Source organism: Rhinopithecus roxellana, chromosome 13 (assembly GCF_007565055.1).
Source record: "Rhinopithecus roxellana isolate Shanxi Qingling chromosome 13, ASM756505v1, whole genome shotgun sequence".
Taxonomy (NCBI): Eukaryota; Metazoa; Chordata; class Mammalia; order Primates; family Cercopithecidae; genus Rhinopithecus; species Rhinopithecus roxellana.
This window is the reverse complement of record NC_044561.1, coordinates 109,275,180-109,294,685: the sequence shown is the minus strand read 5'-3', so window position 1 is coordinate 109,294,685 and position 19,506 is coordinate 109,275,180. Positions and strand designations below refer to the sequence as shown.

Below are 19,506 nucleotides of genomic sequence, written 5' to 3'. Positions count from 1 at the left end.
GACTTATTTGTCTGAATATACATATTACTCATTTGCTCCTTTCATATCTTCATCATGAAATTAAATAGCAGATTCACAAGAACCTGGCACTGGTGGCAGACAAAAGGGCCTCAACGTTCTGCAGCAGGCCAGAGGATGAATGATGCTGCTAGAGTCTTTATTAGTTCCAGTGCTCAAGCCCAGGTTTCTAAGGTTTGACAATATTCTGTAAATCATTTCCACACATACAGAGTAGAGTCCCGTTTTTGTAAGAATACACACACACACATATTCATGGAACATTGTCTGGAAGGATATACATGAAAATGTTAGAGTTGAGGGGGTTGAATTTTAGGCAATTTTCATTTTTTTAATGCCTTCTAGTTTTTCTACTATAAACATGAATTCGTTGTAGAACCTCTAAAATGATAATGTTCATGAGGTTGGTTTTCCTCGTTCAGTAGCTGGTGGGGAACAGCATAGTGAAAAATCTTCCCTTTGCCAGGAGGCAGGCACTAGCATGGGAAGGGATGTGGATTTTTCTTAGTTTTCTAAGATCCTGTTAGCTTAGGGTCTCAGTGCTGCTTGGGTAAGGTGTAAGCATCTTTTAATCCTTCAGAGTCACCTTTGCAAAAGAGCAGTGCCTGCCCCCACCCGTATCTTGGGTCCCCAGGCCACAAGGAGGCTGGCCAGCAGCCTCAGCCAACTCTAGGGCCCTTCAGCATCTGTGTTTCGAACAGCACGGGCTGCCGTGTGTCAGGAAGGCCTGGGTGGCATCGTGAGCAGGGCTGAGTACCTGTTGCCGCAGGGCCATCAGCTGAGAAGCCAGACCTCCAGCTCCTGGACACAGAACTGTTCCCGCCGGGCCAGCACCTCGTTGTTGAAGGTTGCGCAAGGGGAGCTTCCCCCGTGAAACAAGTCTCCATCCAACCACAGCCCAAACCGGCCACTAGAGAGAAGAGGACAGTCTTGGTGCAGCTCACTCCTGCATGCTGAAACCCTCAGGCTCTGCCACTGATTGGCCATGCCAGGATGGCAGCCCAGTTTCACCTGTCTTACCTCCCCTTAAAGAAATTTATACTGAATTATTGGGGACTCAGCACATTGTTCCCCATGGGGTTGAGAGTATTTGTTTGTTTGTTTGTTTATTTATTTATTGAGATAGAGTCTTGCTTTGTCACCCAGGCTGGAGTGCAGTGGCACGACCTTGGCTCACCACAACCTCTACCTCCCGGGTTCAAGCAATTCTCCTACCTCAGCCTCCCGAGTAACTGGGATTACAGGCCACCCACCACTATACCTGGTTAATTTTGTATGTTTAGTAGAGATGGGGTTTTGCTATGTTGGCCAGGCTGGTCTCGAACTCCTGACCTCAAGCGATCTGCCTGCCTTGGCCTCCCAAAGTGCTGGGATTACAGGCGTGAGCCACCACGCCCGACTAAGAGTATTTTTTGAACAGTTCAGTATTTTAATAAGTATATACAGTGGCGCAACTGTCACCACAGCCCACAGAACATTTGGAAGGCCGGGCGCGGTGGCTCAAGCCGGTAATCCCAGCACTTTGGGAGGCCGAGACGGGCGGATCACGAGGTCAGGAGATCGAGACCATCCTGGCTAACACGGTGAAACCCCGTCTCTACTAAAAAGTACAAAAAACTAGCCGGGCGAGGTGGCGGGCGACTGTAGTCCCAGCTACTCAGGAGGCTGAGGCAGGAGAATGGCGTAAACCCAGGAGGCGGAGCTTGCAGTGAGCTGAGATCTGGCCACTGCACTCCAGCCTGGGCGACAGAGCGAGACTCTGTCTCAAAAAAAAAAAAAAAAAAAAAATTTGGAGCATTTTTAAGATGGCAATTCTTTTTTTCTTTTTTTTTTTTTTTTGAGATGGAGTCTCACTCTGTTGCCCAGGAGTGCAATGCGTGATCTCGGCTCACTGCAACCTCCACCTTCCAGGTTGAAGCAATTCTCCCACCTCAGCCTCCCGAGTAGCTGGGACTACAGATGCCTGCCACCATGCCCAGCTAATTTTTGTATTTTTTAGTAGAGACAGGGTTTCACCACATTGGCCGGAGTGCTCTCGAACTCCTGACCTCAAGTAATCTTGCCCATCTCATACCAAAGTGCTGGAATTACAGGCATGAGCCACCGCACCCAGCCAAGATGGCAATTTTTTTTTTTTTCGGTAGGTGTCTTGCTCTGTTGCCCAGGCTGAAGTGCAGTGGTGCGATCTCGGCTCACTGCAAGCTCCGCCTCCCGGGTTCACGCCATTCTCCTGCCTCAGCCTCCCAAGTAGCTGGGACTACAGGCGCCAGCCACCACGCTTGGCTAATTTTTTGTATTTTTAGTAGAGGTGGGGTTTCATCGTGGTAGCCAGGATGGCCTCAATCTCCGGACTTCATGATCCGCCCACCTCGGCCTCCCAAAGTGCTGGGATTACAGGCATGAGCCTGGCCCAAGATGGCAGTTCTTAATACAAAAATTAGCCGAGCGTGGTGGCGAGCACCTGTAGTCCCAGCTACTCCAGAGGCTGAGGCAGGAGAATCACTTGAACCTGGGAGGGGGAAGTTGCGGTGAGCTGAGATCACACCACTGCACTCCAGCCTGGGTGACAGAGCGAGACTCTGTCTCAAAAAAAAATAAAAAAATAAAAATTAAAAATGGCAATTCTTTAACCAAAGCTAGTACATCTCGGGGTGCAAACTCTGAGAGCCCAAATACTTCAGAGCATCCATTCTAATCCCCTTATTTGATAGAAAACCTCAGCCGGAGCTAGGAAGTGAATTCCTGCAGATCAGCAATGGCTGATGTGTTCTGTGCCAAGCTGCCCCTCAATGGAGGCTTTTCAGGCAGTTGGGAGAGCAAAGAATTTGCCTGGTACTAATCAAGCAATGTTCTCATCCCAGGCCTCAGGATAAGACGCATGCCCCCTGAATGTAAAGGTCACACCAGGATGAGATCAACTTTTTTTCCCTACCTCTCTCTATCCCCTGTCCTGACCGAGGGAGGCTCCTGCAATGAGTTATGTCCCCTGCAATTCCTGGGCTGATGGAAAAACGAGGCACACTCATCTCTTGACGCTAGCCTCATCCAACCATGTGGAATTCTATTCCAAAAGTTGCATACATTCAGACTAAACTGTCACCAGCTGTAACACTTCGGTGGGGGCACTCATACATCCTTTCCGCTTAATACTGGCTTAACGTGAGGGTGAGGGGGTTGGCTGGGAGGCTGAGCAATGAAGGGAACAGCCTGAGAGTTCCCACCAGCCTCCCCATTGCATCAAGGGCAGCCTAGCCCAGCAGTTCAGCAGAGGGAAAGGGACCAGAACACAGACCACCCCAAGACTCAGGAGGACTGAGACACTCACCTGCCACTGCCCATCATCAGTAAATCCAAGTCTCCCTTCACAAAGAAAGAGTTGCTTCCAGTCCACTTAAAGACCTGGGTGATGGGAAAGGCTCAGGTTACTACGGGAGCGAGTCCCGCCCTTGCAGTTTGACCCCGAACCACTGGGTGGCAATGTTGTGGTGGGAACTGCATCCAGGCCGCAGCCGAGCCACAGGTGGGACTCCGGGTTCAGGGATCTTGGGGTTTCTCTTCTCAGTCTCCTTGGAGTCACCGCCACATGCCCTTTAGTTTGAATTCCTACAGCCTAGAAGCCACCTTGTTCTAGAATAGGACAACAACCTCTGAGGCTTCCTGTTTCCAAAGCTGGAGGGAGGAGGGGAGCAGTCCAGGCCAGGAGTGGGGACTGATACTGCCATTAAGTAACTCATCGTCGCCTCTCACCCGACAACACCAGTCCGCCTGCGCTTCAGCGCTGCCTCACATCCAGCTCATCAACAAGCCTCGCAGCTCTAGACGTAGCCTGCCTGCCGCCATTTCTATCCTATCCTCTGCCTGGATCACAGCCTCCCAGCTGGTCCCTCTGCCTCCACTGTTTGTACCTACAGCCATACCCACACTGCAATCTGCGTGATCTGTTCGACGTCCAAATCAGATGTTTCCTCTGCCTAAGTCCTCCAATGGCTTCCCATTGCAGTGGGGATAAACTTAAACTTAACAATGGCCAGAAGTGCAGCCTGGGCCTGGTGCAGTGGCTCATGCCTGTAATCCCAGCAATTTTTTAACTAGCCAGGTGTGATGGTGTGCACCTGTAATCCCAGCTACTCAGTAGGCTGAGGCAGGAGGATCACTTGAGGCCAGGAGTTTCCTTGAGGTCAGGAGTTCTAGACCAACCAGGGCAACAAAGTAAGACCCTCCCCTATCTCTAAAAAATTTTTTTTCTCTTTCTCTCTTTTGATACGGAGTCTCGCTCTGTCACCAGGCTGGAGTGTAGTGGCGCAATCTCGGCTCACTGCAACCTCCGCCTCCAGAGTTCAAACAATTCCCCTCCCTCAGCCTCCCGAGTAGCTGGGACTACAGGCACGCGCCACCACGCCCAGCTAACTTTTTGTATTTTAGTAGAGACGGGTTTCACCATGTCGCCCAGGCTGGTCTCAATCTACTGACCTCATGATCTGCCTGCCTCACCCTCCCAAAGAGCTGGGATTACAGGCGTGAGTCACTGCGCCCGGCCCTAAAAAAATTTTTTTAAACCTAGCTGGTCATGGTGGTGTGCACCTATAGTCCCAGCTATTAGGGAGGCTAAGGTGGAAGGATAACTTCAGCCCAGGAATGGAGGCTACGGTGAGCTATGGTTGCACCTCTGCACTCTAGCAATGGGTAACAGAGCAAGACCCCAACTCTAAAAAACAAAAACAAAAAAAAAACTGTCAAAACTTAAAAGTGCAGCCAGCTCTAACCCCTGGTTTTCTCTCTGGCCCCTTCTCCCCCTTATTGACTACACATTAGCTACTCCAGTCTTTCCATCCCTGGAACACCCAAAGCCCGTTCCTGCCCTAGAATCCCTCTGCCCAGAATGCAATTCCCCCGGATCCTCAGAGGGCCCACCTCTCATCCTTCCACCCAAATGTCATCTCAGAGAAATTTCCTGGACCACCCTATCTGAAGCAGCCCTTCCTCCCAGACCCTGTTTTATTTCTCTTTATTTACATTAAAGACGTGAAGTTCCATGTTTGCGGACCAGCTCAGAGGTCAGTGTGGTTGGAGCAGAGTGAGAGAAAGGAAAAGTAGCAAGACATGCCATTCAGGGAGAGGCCAGAAGGCATAGGGACGTAGATCATTGGACACACTTTGGCTCTTCCCCAAGTGAAAGAGGAAGCCAAGGAGTGACATGCTGTGAGTTCTAGCTTCCCCCCACCTTTTTTTAAATTTGTGTTAAGACAGAGTCTCACTCTGTCACCCTGGCTGGAGTGCAGTGGCACGATCTCAACTCACTGCAACCTCTGCCTCCTCCAGGTTCAAGAGATTCTCATGCCTCAGCCTACCGAGTAGCTGGGATTACAGGCGCATACTACCACGCCTGGCTAATTTTTGTGTTTTTAGTAGAGATGGGGTTTCACCATGTTGGCCAGATGGGTCTCAAACTCCTGACCGCAAGTGATCCACCCACCTCGGCCTCCCAAAGTGCTGGGATTACAGGCATGAGCCACTGCGTCCTGCCCTGGCTTACCTTTTGAAAGGATTGCTCCAGCTACTGTGCTGACTGAAGTGGAGGCAGTGAGAGACCTTTTAGGAGGCAATAGCAGGGACACACAAGTAATGATGGTGGCTTGAACCAAGATGGCAGCAAAGGACATGGCAGTGGTGGATCCCGAATATAGAGAGAAAGCAGAGCTATCAGAATTCGCTGACAGCTCAGATGTGAAGTTGTGAAAGACAAGAGTTAAGGAGGACTTCAAGACTTTCTATCTCAGCAGCAGGAGAGGGAGATGCCATTCACTTTGATGGGGGAAGATAGCAGGAGGAAGAGGCTGTGTGCGGGAAAGCCAGGAGCTCTGTTTGGGACACGATAAGCTGGAAATGCTATGTTTGGGGCCAGATGCAGCGCTCATACCTGTAATACCAGCACTTTGGGAGGTGGAAGCAGGCATATCACTTGAGCTCAGGAATTCAAAACCAGCCTGGGCAACATGGTGAAACCCCGTCTCTACAAAATTACAAAAATGAGCCAGGCATGGTGGCATGTGCCCATAGTCCCAGCTACTTGGGAGGCTGAGGCAGGAGGATCAGTTGAGCCCAGGAGGTGGAGGCTGTGGTGAGCTGAGATGGCGCCACTGTACTCCAGCCTGGGTGACAGAGTGAGACTCTGTCTCAGAAAAAAAAGAGAAAAGAAATGCCATGTTTGAGATGCAAAGAGAGATGATGGACAGTTGTTGGATATATGTGAGATTGGAGTCCAGGGAAGAGGCCATTAGTATACAGGCAGCATGAAGAGCTGTGGGAATGGATGAAACCACAGAATAAATGAGGGTCGCTAGAGAAGAGATGAGAACCAACACCTGAGCTCTGATGTTGAAAGGCTGGGAAGATGAGGAGGAACCAGCAAAAGATTCTACTAGGAGCTGTCAGTGCAATGGAAGGAAAATTCTAGAACTTTAGAACTAAGACTTAAGTTCAGGAAGGCAAGTGGTGATGAGTAGTACCAGCACTGGCTCACTATGCCTCCCTCACCCTTTCCTGGATCCTGGGAAGCTTGATGGAGCCCCTCCAGCTGATGGCAGCAATGCAATAGATATGGTGTATTTTGCCTTTAGCAAAGCAGTCCGTAGCTCCTTGTGAACTCCCTGTCATGAGACCAGATGACTGTGTGATTGGATGTGTCTGAAGGAATCTTAGTCTGTGCATTGGAGAGATCTCTAATAGCAAAATACCTGGAACGACTTCATCCATTGAACAATTAAAAAAAAATTTTTTTTCAAGAGACAGCATCTCACTCTGTTGCCCAGGATGGTCTTGAACTCCTGAGCTCAAGCAATCCTCCCACCTCAGTCCCGAAAAATGCTGGGATTACAGGTGTGAGCCGGCCACCGCACCTGGCCATTTTTTGTTTTGTTTTTGTTTTTTCCTTTTTGTGGAAAATAGCATCTTGCTCTGTTGCCCAGGCTGGTCTTGAACTCCTGGGCTCAAGCGATCCTCCTGCCTCTGCCTCCCTAAGAGTGCTGGGATTATAGGCATGAGTCACAGCGCTTGGCCTGGCCATTTTTACTAGTAGTAAAAATAGTCTGCTCTGTGCCAAGCAGGTACTGCTCAGTGGCTTTAGTGGATAAATAACCCAGAGGCAGGAAATCTTTGGATGGAAGATGTTTGGGACTATTATTCTCACCCAGCTCCTGGGCAGGTCGAGCCACCTGACTATACCAGTCATCTTGTGCCTTTCACTCTCCCACTCGTCATTAATTAGAAACTTGAGCTCTGACTCACCACCCCCAACCCTTCACAGCTCTCTGGTAAACTTCACTATCCACGTGGACCTGTCCAGGCGCTGCCCTAGAATGGGTTTCTGCTGCTGTCTTCCATGGTCACATCTGAGAATTTGTCCTCAGCAAGGATGGCAGGTGGCTCTTCCACAGCCTATTTCAAATGTCCCTCTCTCTGTCCACTGTATCCTGTCTTCCAACACATTGTCCAACTGCTGTCACTACTCCAAGCCTTTGACGTCAAGGAGACCTCTCAGGCCGAGCCCACCTTTGCCTTGGTGTCCCGCTGTGCCCCCTGCTTCCCTCCCCTCCTTCTCCATTCGAGGTTCTGTGGTCCATGTTGTATTGTCACTCCCTTCAACTTTCTTTCCCTCTCTGCTGCTGTTAAACCAGTTGGGCAAAACCTCTAACCCTGGCTGCCTGCTCTCTGCAGTCCACTCTCTGGTGTCCCCTCTCTGCAGGCCTGCGCTGAGCAGCCAATGCTGCTGAAGAAGCAGTCACAGAAGTGGCGGCGCCCTAACCTCACAACCCAAGCTGCCACTCACACGACCCAGCGGCACTTCTGCTGCTCTGGTGTTCTCCAGCAGGCTTCCCTCCCTTCCCACACCTGTGATGACTGCGATACCCGATCCTTCACCTTCCTCCAGCAATGACCTCACCCCGTATTTCTTTATTTTTTGGAGACAGGGTCTTGCTGTGTTGCCCAGGCTGGAATGCAGTGGTGCGATCACGGCTCACCACAGCCTCAACCTTCCAGGCTTAAACGATCCTCCCTCATCAGCCTCTCAAGTAGCTGGGACTACAGGTGTGCTCTACCATGTCTGGCTAATTTTTGTATTTTTTGTAGAGATGGGGTCTCACTATGTTGCCCAGGCAGGTCTTGAACTCCTGGACTCAAGCAATCCACCTTCGTTTGGCCTCCCAAAGTAGGATTACAGGCATGAGCCATGGTGCCTGGCCCCCATACTTCCTGAGAAGCCACTGGCTGTGTCCTTCTTCGTCGTCCTGCCACCACGCCCTCAGGTCTGTCTTGTCTTCCCACCCTGTGCCTGGAAAGCATGGTCCTCCCTCCTCTCAGCCAGTCAGCGGTTGCCAGAGACCCACCAAGTATTTTTTTTTTTTTTTTTTTGAGACGGAGTCTCGCTCTGTCGCCCAGGCTGGAGTGCAGTGGCTCACTGCAAGCTCCGCCTCCCCGGTTCATGCCATTCTCCTGCCTCAGCCTCCCGAATAGCTGGGACTACAGGCGCCTGCCACCACACCGGCTAATTTTTTGTATTTTTTAGTAGAGACGGGGTTTCACCATGTTAGCCAGGATGGTCTCGATCTCCTGACCTCGTGATCCGCCCGCCTCAGCCTTCCAAAGTGCTGGGATTACAGGCGTGAGCCACCACGCCCGGCCAGACCCACCAAGTATGTTTTAAATGCAGGACAGACAGGTCAAGGGGGATGCTCTGCCCACCACTGCCCTGCTCATTCCCCCTGTGGAAGGATGGTGGCACACCAGGCAGCCCATCGTGGAGGATGGAGCTGAGGGCCACTGGGACCCCAGGACCTTTGTCTCGCCACACACCCCACTCCCCCCATGGAAGGTTGGGAACATCACCTTCAGCTGTGGTGAGAAGGAGAAGAGGAATGTCTCGCCAGTACCATAGAAGCCTTTGCTGAGTTGGATAGCCGAGGAGGAGAAGGCTCCAAATATCTGGAAAGCGGAAGTTGCAGTCTGCAGCTGGAAGGAGCTGGGGGTCCTCTGACGACCCTCATTCTTCAGGTTTAGTAATACAGGCTCATCCTAGAGGTCACCTGGGAAGCTGGGACAGAGCTGAGGCATGGGGGCTCCACACCCAAGAGGAGGAATCCTTATGCATCCTTTCCCTTAATGCTCCCCAAGGAAGAGGTCCTGCTGGCTTCCTCCTCTGGGCGGTCAGGGCCCTCCTTTTTCTTAAATATACTTACTCTAGGCCAAGTGCGATGGCTCATGCCTGTAATCCCAACACTTTGGGGAGACTGGGGTGGGCTGATCACCTGAGGTCAGGAGTTCAAGGCCAGCCTGGCCAACATAGCGAAATCCTGTCTCTACTTAAACATACAAAAATTAACCAGGCATGGTGGTGGGCACCTGTAATCCCAGCTACTTGGGAGGCTGAGTTAGGAGAATCACTCGAACTCAGGAGGTGGAGGTTGCAGTGAGTTGAGATCACACCACTACACTCCAGTCTGGGTGACAGAGCGAGACTCCATCTTAAAAAAAAATATTATATATATATATATATATATATATTTATATTTATATATATATATTCTATGCAAGTAATCACAGAAAAAAGTAGCAGTTATAGACAAGCAAAATAAAAAAAGTAAAGCCATCTCCCAGTCCTCCTCCTTCTTCCCCAAGATAATCACTCTTAATATTTTGGTACGTTTCCTTCTGACATCAGTTTAATGCCAGTGTATATCTTTTTTTTTTTTTTTCCAGACAGGGTCTCACTCTGTCACCCAGGCTGGAGTGCAGTGGTGCAATCATGGCTCACTGCAGCCTCAACCCCTCTACAATGCCCCCAGCTGCAGTTGCTGGGACTATAGGCAAACACCACCACACCTGGCTAATTTTGTTGTTGTTGTTTGTTTTTGTTTTTGTTTATTTTTAGAGACAGGGTCTGGCTATGTTGTCCAGGCTGGTCTTGAACTCCTGGACTGACGCAATCCTCCTGCTTCAGCCTCCCAAAGTGCTGGGATTACAGGTGTGAGCCACCGTGCCCGGCACCCCCCACACTTTCTTCTACTTCTGAGGATGAAGATGCAGTTTTACAGTCAAATGATTATTTGCTTAATTGTCTGACCCTTCCCCTATTAGACCATTAGCTCCAAGAGAGCTGGGGCTGCTTCTGGGTTGATCTGCTCTATCCCACCTCTCACCTGGCACACAGAAGGCGCCCCATGTAGATGTGTTGAACGCATAAATGGGGGAATGGCTCTGAGTGAACAGGTCTCATTGCCATCATCAGTGTCCATTATAGGTGACTTAGTCTTTCACTCTGCCTGCTCGTCCCTGAGCTGCGTTGGGTCGGGACCCACGGGTACCTGGTGGGGTGCCCCCAGAGCCTCGGGTGGCACCCCTGCCCAGCTCACCTGCCCGTCCTGGTCCCTGAGCGCCAGCAGCACTGGCCCGCTGCAGCCCTCCATCTGCCGGTACAGGCTCTGCAGGCTGAAACCGTCCCTCGACGTGCAGAAGACCAGACTCCAGGGATGGCCGGTGACTCTTGGTGGGAAGTGAAAGCTGAGCTGGGGACAGGGCTGGAGGTGAATGGAGGAGTTCTTGCTCCCTCCTGCCATATCCTGGGGATGGGCTTGGACAGCCACCATGCATCCAGCCCAGTGCTTTACAGGCGATAGAGCAGTTTGCTGTTTCTAGGGACTTTCATGCCATTAGCAATAGCCCTCAGAGATAAGGGTTATTATTCCCATGTTACAGATGAGGAAACTGAGGCTCAGGGAGGTGGAACAACTAGCCCAAAGCTCACATGGGTAGTGAATGGCAGAGCCAGGATTTGAACCCGGGTCAGGACTCTCGGGACTGTTTCTGCTCAGTCACCCTGGCCCCCAGAGGCCAGAGAATAGGAAAGATGCTGAACCCCTCCGCCTGATCCATCGTCTCATCCACCCACCCCTTTCCAACTTTGGCCTCAGTTCCCAAGGGCTTCTTCTATGTAGGAATTAGTCTCTTTCCTTTTTTCCCTTTCAGACAGAGTCTCACTCTGTCACCCAGGCCAGAGTAGAGCAACACAATCTCAGCTCACTGCAACCTTCGCCTCCTGGGTCCAAGCAAATCTCGTGCCTCAGCCTCCCGAGTAGCTGGGACTACAGGTGCACACCACCACACCCAGCTAATTTTTGTAGTTTTAGTAGAGACAGGATTTTGCCATGTTGGCCAGGCTGGTCTCCAACTCCTGGCCTCAAGCAATCCCCCTGCCTTGGCCTCCCGAAGTGCTGGGATTACAGGCATGAGCCACCGCGCCTGTCCTAGCCTCTTTCTTTACCTCCTTAACCTCTTGGCCCAGTGTAGAGGGAGGTGCTAGCAACACTGGATGATTTCACAAGAAAGGAAGCAAAGCCCCGAGAGAAGAAGCAATTTGCCAGAAGTAATGCATGATGAGAACAGAGCAAGGATGACTCTAGGTGCCTCTGGGTGTGGCTGGTATAGGGCAGGAGGGTGAGACTCAGGTTTAGGGCTGAAATTCTTGTGCCATGGGCAGTGTCCGGACCTGCCTAATATCTGAGGCACTCAAAACTTGGCTGGCTTCTGTCAGCTGGGGCACCATGGGATCCTCAGGAGCAGCAGCTGGGTCTGGAGCTGCCTCCTCCTCCTCTTCCTCTTCGTTACCCTCCTCCCCAGACAGGGTGTCCTCCACCTGGGTGGGCTGCGAAAACATAAAGAGGCCTGGTGGGTCCAGGGACAGGAGGTCCCAGCTTCTACCATCTCCTGAGCCCAGGAGCCCCCTCGGGCCACCTCATCACTCCCTGCCCATGTGCCTGTAACCCCCAGCCCAGCCCAGGGTAGTTGGGGGTTTCCACGACAGACAGGATGCTGCCCCTGCTGCCAGCCTGCTTCCTCCCTGGTCCCTGCCGGCTCAGGGCTGGAGCACAGTCCCCCCGACCCCCGCCAGCACCCCACAAGGCTCAGATGGGGCCGTAGGCCCTGCGGTTTGTCGGCCTGTTTGCCCTGGATCCTGGGTGGGTGGCAGGGATCAAGTTCTAAGCTTGGGAGCAGAGGAGAAGGCAGATGGTGGCCCAGCCCTGGGAGCTTCAATTGTGTGTGTTTGTACATTGAATAATGAAAACAACAGAAAGCCCAGCCTCACCCAGGCCTGTGTTCAGTGTGCTCAGTGTGCTCAGTGTGTTCAGTGTGCTCAGTGTGCTCAGTGTGCTCAGTGTGCTCAGTGTGTTCAGTGTGCTCAGTGTGCTCAGTGTGCTCAGTGTGTTCAGTGTGCGCTGTCTGTGATCTCTGTGTATTTCTTCTTCATCTTTTTTTTTTTTTTTGAGACAGGATCTTGCTCTGTCACCCAGGCGGGAGTTCAGTGGTGCAATCTTGGCTCACTGTGACCTCCAGCTCCCAGGTTCAAGCAATTTTCTTGTCGCAGCCTCCCAAGTAGCTGGGACTACAGATGCCCACCAACATGCCTGTTTCCTCATGTTGGCCAGGCTGGTCTCAAACTCCTGACCCCAAGTGATCCGCCTGGCTCGGCCTCCCAAAGTGCTGGGATTACAGGCATGAGCCACCACGCCCGGCTTATTTATCAGCATTTTCCAAAGGAAGAAAATGAAGCCCAAAGGTTTCCCCATGAAGCCCGTGAAATGATGCACGCAGTCATATGTGAGATCATATATGTAAGTTCATGTAAAATGTGTTTGTCTATGTGAATTGTGTGTTGGCTTGGAATAGAGTTGTGTAGGCACATCAATGTGAGGAGGTAGTGAGTGTAAATTTGTGTATTTATATATCAATGTGTTTGTGTGAGTTGAGATGGTGTAAATATGTACATCCATCAGGGGCATCATTATTCACTCACTCATTCATTCAATTGAGCTTCCACTCTGTACCAGAGTGTGAGTGTGTGCGTGTTTAGTGTGTGTGTTTGAATGTGTATATGTCTGTATGTGTGTTTGCGTGTATGAGTGCATTTGAGTATGTGTGTGTGTATTTGAGTGCGTGTGTGTGTCCGAGTGTGTGAGTGCATTTGAGTATGTTTGAGTGTGTGTGTTTGCATGTGTATGTGTGTGAGTGTGTATATGTATGTGTGCACGTGCCTCCACACAATGACCTTGAAGGCTTTTCCCAGGAAGAAGAGACCTCTCAGGGGCTGAGAGATGGACAGGACCCCCTCTCCTGCCCCTCTCTGTTCTCCAGGCTCAGGCCTGAGGCAGGGTCTAGCTGTGTGTGGCTCTGAACAGAGCTCCATCCAGCACCCACTCCAGGGAGGAAGGGACAGAGACATCGGTCTGTCCTCCTTGAGGACCTTGGAGGAGGGGGGTTAAGACCCCACGTTCCTGAGTCAGTCCTTGTTCCAAACCACAGGCCTGCCAGGGAGGGACTGGAGAGGGGAACAAGTCACCACCCGCATCCAACCCTAGCCCAGGCCCCAGCCTGCTAGAGACCTCACCTCCTTCCACCTCCTAACCTGCACCACAGCCGGAGCTGGAACCCTTACCAGCCGAGTGTAACGCCAGCGGAGGCCTCTCATTCTCCTGTCCCTGCCCAGCCGGCCGTGGGCAGTGAGTGAATCCTCAGCCCTGCCCAGGAAGGAAGCGCTGATAGGTGAGGCCTAGAGATGAGAGGGAGAGGCCTGGGACACACCCAGCCAGCTCCATGTCCACCCCAGCTGCCCTTTGCTCCCCCTCACCTGCCACTCCCAGGCCGAGCTGCTGCTGGGTGGGTCTGTGAGCAACTCGGCATTCAAGGCCTCACTGCAGTTAGCATCTAACATGGATTAACCGTACACCATAAATTCTAGTTGCAATTCCTTTCCACCTCCTTGCCCTTCTGGCAGCCTGGCCTGGGGACTGTGGGCCGTTGGCCAGATGACTAAGGCCCAGGCTGGAGGTCTGGGGCCTCTAGTTCGCCGTATGACGTTGCATAAGCCCATTTGAACTCCTGAGCCTCAGTTTTACCACACGTAACATGTTTTTTGTTTGTTTGTTTGTTTTGTTTTTTGTTTTTTTTTTGAGACGGAGTCTCGCTCTGTCACCCAGGCTGGAGTGCAGTGGCCGGATCTCAGCTCACTGCAAGCTCCGCCTCCCGGGTTTACTCCATTCTCCTGCCTCAGCCTCCGCAGTAGCTGGGACTACAGGCGCCCGGCTAGATTTTTATATTTTTTTAGTAGAGACGGGGTTTCACCATGTTAGCCAGGATGGTCTCAATCTCCTGACTTCGTGATCCGCCCGTCTCGGCCTCCCAAAGTGCTGGGATTACAGGCTTGAGCCACCGCGCCCGGCCCACACGTAACATGTTGAACCAGATAACCTCAGAAGCCTTTGCGGGACTGACAGGCTGCCATTCACTTCCCTCTCCAAGCCGATGAGTATGTTAGAACGGAAGCTAGAAGGGGGCATGCCTAGACCAAAAGAACAATCTGGCTGTGTGCGGCGGCTCATGCCGGTAGGCTGAGGGAGGTGGATAACTCGAGTCCAGGAATTTGAGACCAGCCTGGGCAACATGGTGAAACCCTGTCTCTACAAAAAAAAAACAAAACAAAAATTAACTGGCCGTGGTGTCGTGTGCCTTAATCCCAGCTCCTCGGAAGACTGAGGTGAGTGGCCGGCCGCGGTGGCTCAGGCCTGTAATCCCAGCACTTTGGGAGGCCGAGACGGGCGGATCACGAGGTCAGGAGATCGAGACCATCCTGGCTAACACGGTGAAACCCCGTCTCTACTAAAAAATACAAAAAAAACTAGCCGGGCGAGGTGGCGGGCGCCTGTAGTCCCAGCTACTCGGGAGGCTGAGGCAGGAGAATGGCATAAACCCGGGAGGCGGAGCTTGCAGTGAGCTGAGATCCGACCACTGCACTCCAGCCTGGGGGACAGAGCGAGACTCCGTCTCAAAAAAAAAAAAAAAAAAAAAGACTGAGGTGGAAGGATCACCTGAGCCTGAGAGGAGGAGGCTGCAGGGAGCCGAGATTGCGCCACTGCACTCCAGCCTGGGCGACAGAGTGAGGCCCTGTCTCAAAAAAAAAAAAAAAAAAATCTGTTTTTACTTTGCATCCTAAACATAGATGTATTTTAGGCTTTCATCATTGCTTTGCTTGTCATTTAACAGAAAGTTTCTTTACTAAGTCTTTGTTTCTTTTTCCATATTTAGTTTCAGATGGGGGTGGGGGGAACAGATGCATTTCTAAATTGAAACATAAATAAACTTTTGTTAATGTTCAGTAAAAAAAGAAAAAGAAAAAAGAAAGAAAAGAATAGATTATTTTAAAAGATTTTTAAAATTATTTATTTATTTATGTATTTTTGAGATGGAGTTTCACTCTTGTTGCCCAGGCTGGAGTGCAGTGGCGCCATCTGGGCTCACCGCAACCTCCGCCTCCCTGGTTCAAGTGATTCTTTTGCCTCAGCCTCCACCCAGCTAATTTTGTATTTTTAATAGAGATGGGGTTTCTCCACGTTGGTCAGGCTGGTCTCGAACTCCTGACATCAGGTGATCCGCCTGCCTCGCCCTCCCAAAGTGCTGGGATTACAGGCATGAGCCACCTTGCCTGGCCAAAGCTTTTTTTTTTTCTAATTAAAAAGTGATATTTAGCCGGGCGCGGTGGCTCAAGCCTGTAATCCCAGCACTTTGGGAGGCCGAGACGGGCGGATCACGAGGTCAGGAGATCGAGACCATCCTGGCTGATATGGTGAAACCCCGTCTCTACTAAAAAATACAAAAAACCAGCCGGGCGACGAGGCGGGCGCCTGTAGTCCCAGCTACTCGGTAGGCTGAGACAGGAGAATGGCGTCAACCCGGGAGGCGGAGCTTGCAGTGAGCTGAGAGCCGGCCACTGCACTCCAGCCTGGGCGGCAGAGCAAGACTCCGTCTCAAAAAAAAAAAAAAAAAAAAAGTGATATTTAGATATTGTAGAAAATTTGAGAAACCAGAAAAGAATAAGAATATAAAAATGTTCACAATTCTCTCTGTCACAAATAAACTCTTAACCCCCAAGGGTGTATGTTCCAGTCTTTTGTATTTATTGCACATAGACACGTATACCCATGGCAAAGGGATCACACCATATGTTCATACCATATTGACCACACAGTTTTTTTTTTTGTTTTTGTTTTTGAGACAGAATCTTGCTCTGTCGCTCAGGCTGGAGTGCAGTGGCATGATCTCAGCTCACTGCAACCTCTGCCTCCCAGGTTCAAGAGATTCTCCTCTCTCAGCCTCCCAAATAGCTGGGATTAGAGGCGTGCGCCAACACACCCAGCTAATTTTTGTATTTTTAGTAGAGACGAGGTTTCTCCATGTTGGTCAGGCTGGTCTCGAACTCCTGACCTCAGATGATCTGCCCTCCTCAGCCTCCCAAAGTGCTGGGATTGCAGGCATGAGCCACTGCGCCCGTCCAACCACACAGTTTTATAAAGTACTTTTTCTACTAACAACAATCAAGAATTCTCCAAGGTACCCTACGCTCTTGGAGTGCATGATTCCTTGAGTGGCTGCGTAGTATTTAATCACAGGACATTCATCATTTGTTCCCCCTGCTGTTGGACATTTTGTTTATTTCTAATTTTCTCTAATTATTAGCAAAACTGCAATGAACATTGTTCATAAAACTGATTGCAGCCTTTATGATAAATTTCAAAAGTTGAATGCTGGATCAAAGGCCATACACATAGTTCTTGATAAGTGTTTCCAACAAAGTTACCCAGGTGCTTAAAGTTGACCCATGTCTGAGTACTTTTAGGGAAGCTCAAGGTAATATCTTTCTGGTCATCAAACCTCAAAACCCTCAGACTAGAGATAAGGAAACTGCCATTCAGAAACGGGAAGGAACTCATCAGTCACTTGACATTGTAGTATGGCAGTTAAGAGGACAAGCTCTGGAGTCAGGGAGTTCAAATCCTGGTTTTGTCACTTACTTTGCTGTGTGGCCTTGGGAAAATTACTTTACATCTCTGTGCTTCAGTCACCTCACCTGTAAATATTAATATATACACCTACATCAGGGCTGGTTGTAAGAGTAAATGAAGTTAAATCCTAGAGAGCTAGGGTGCTAAGCCAGGCATCCAACCTACTGACCTCGGTTTGGTGAGATAACAGTACCTTTTGTTGTTTGTGGGTGCTGGGTGAGTGGCAATACTTATTACAATCTCCCTACACTGACTCTTCGAGAGTCTAGGGTTTGAATCCCTGACAAGTGGCCCCTCAGCCTCTACCTGGGTGCCTCTGGGACAGGCAGTCACTTGGTCAGTTGCAGGGTGAGGAACTCAGAGGGAGAAGGGAAATAGGGGCCGTGGAAGAATGTACTCACCCTGCCTTTAGCGTATCTCCCTGATCCCCAGATAGGGGGCCACAGATGGCACTGACCCTGCCCACCTGGTGGTCCGTATGCGGCAGGTTTAGCTCCGATCCCTGGTCCCCGGGTAGGTGGCTGGCCCCTCTGCCCCAGCTCTGGCTCCAGGCTCTCCTCCCTAGCTCTTATATCTGCCCAGAGGGCAGCAAGCCCTGGCCCTGTGCCCACTCTGGTTCCAACTGGGAAGGCCTGGCAGTGATTATGACACATCAGAAACTCAAATCCCACAAGCACACACAAACAAGACCTTGTCATCCCCCTGGCCCCCAGCTCTGCCCCCAACAGCCCGAAGAGGTGGGGATACCAGGCATCTTGGCTGTCCTGAAGCCTCTCACCACAGCTGCCAGATGCCAGGTCCTGGAGCTTGATGCTCACCACTGAAGACCATTCTCTTGAGGTTAAAATCTGCAATATGGCTGGACACGGTGGCTCATACCTGTAATCCTAGGATTTGGGGAGTCTCAGGTGGGAGGATTGCTTGAGCTCAGGGGTTTGAGAACAGGCTGGACAACATGGCGCAACGCAACTCCATCTCTACAAAAAGATTACAGAAAAATTAGCCGGGTGTAGTGGCACATGCCTGTAGTCCCAGCTACTTGGGAGGCTGAGATGGGAGGATCACCTAAGCCTGGGAAAGTCGAGGCTGCAATGAGCTGAAATCACATCACTGCACTCCAGCCTGAGTAACAGAGTGAGACCCTGTCTCAAAAATAAAATAAAATAAAATTTGTGATCTACAAACACTACAGGAAAGGGTGAGGTTGTGGGGTTCTCCGTCAGTCACCCTGTGCTCCAGGCCTGGCAGGCTCAGCCCCTGCTGGTTCCCTTTCAGATGAGATGAGGACGTTTCTCACTGGACTGTGGTGACATTAGGTGAGGTTACACACAGGAAGCCACGTTGAGCATGCAGTAGATGCTCCATTGAAGAGGGGGCTACTTCTCCGTCCCCAGCTCACAGTAAGATCTCCATGACTGCTCTGCTGTTGACTCACAGAACTTCAAAGCTGAAAGGGGCTTCAGTAGCCTGCCCTGGGGTGGGAATCCCTGGGGAATGCGCCCAGGTCACTGGCCTGTTAGGTGGGTGAGCCCACCATTTCACAGATGGCTTGTGCCATCTTCCCACAGCTGGAAGAGACCCTGTTCTGCTGGACTTGGTGGAGAGGACCTGGGTCCCCAGATGCCCTGCTCATGGCCGGGTGTCCTGGGGCAATGTTCCCTCCGGGAAGTGTGGGATGCCAAAAGGACATGTATTATGGGGAAAACAAGTAAGTGAAGCGCCCTGTTGCCATCTCAAACATGGCTGTTGCAATGTGTGTTTAAGCTATAAACGGCTTGGGGATCGCATGCCTAGCACTTCTTGCCACCCCTCCTCCAAGCTCAACACCTGAACCGCTGAGCGCTTTGAGAAGCCAGTGGGGTTTGCCTTGCTGTCTCATTATTTGTCCTCATGGTCAGGAAAACTCAGCGTGTAATCTGGCAACAACATCAACTGCCACATAACCGGATGCTAGAAAGCTTCCGTGATGGAGGCTGGGCACGGTGGCTCATGCCTGTAATCCCAGCACATTGGGAGGCCAACATGGGCAGATCACCTGAGGTCAGGAGTTCAAGACCAGCCTGGCCAACATGGCGAAACCCCATTTCTACTAAAAATACAAAAAAAAAATTAGCTGAGTGTGGTGGCGCATGCCTGTAGTCCCAGCTCCTTGGGAGGTTGAGACAGGAGAATCGCCTGAACCCAGGAGGCGGGGGTTGCAGTGAGCCGACATTACGCCACTGCACTCCATCCTGAGCCATAGAGTGAGACTTTTTGACTCAAAAAAAAAAAAAAGAAAGAAAGAAAGAAAGCCTGGGCACAGTGGCTCACACCTATAATCCTAATACTTTGGGAGGCTGAGGCAGGTAGATTGCTTGAGGTCAGGAGTTCAAGACCATCCTGGCCAACGTGGCAAAATCCCGTCTCTACTAAAAATACAAAAAAAAAACTTAGCTGGTTGTGGTGGCACACGCCTGTAGTCCCATGTACTTGGGAGGCTGAGGCAGGATACTCGCTTGAACCCAGGAGGCAAAGGTTGCAGTGAACTGAGATCACACCACTGCACTCCAGCCTGGGCAACAGAGCAAGACTCTGTCTCAAAACACAACAACAACAACAACAACAA

General features: G+C 51.0%; 1 protein-coding gene across 1 annotated transcript; it reads right to left on the bottom strand.

Annotated features, from left to right (window-relative positions):
* Positions 1 to 324: 324 nt before the first annotated feature.
* TLDC2 (TBC/LysM-associated domain containing 2) lies at positions 325 to 11,725 on the bottom strand. The gene is made up of 5 exons (XM_030915348.1): positions 11,558 to 11,725; positions 10,425 to 10,577; positions 8,902 to 8,997; positions 3,344 to 3,417; positions 325 to 928 (listed from the first exon to the last, which is right to left on the bottom strand). The coding sequence occupies exons 1-5, from the start codon at positions 11,723 to 11,725 to the stop codon at positions 793 to 795; spliced, it is 627 nt and encodes a 208-aa protein (XP_030771208.1). The 3' UTR covers positions 325 to 792.
* Between the last annotated feature and the right edge of the window lie 7,781 nt (positions 11,726 to 19,506).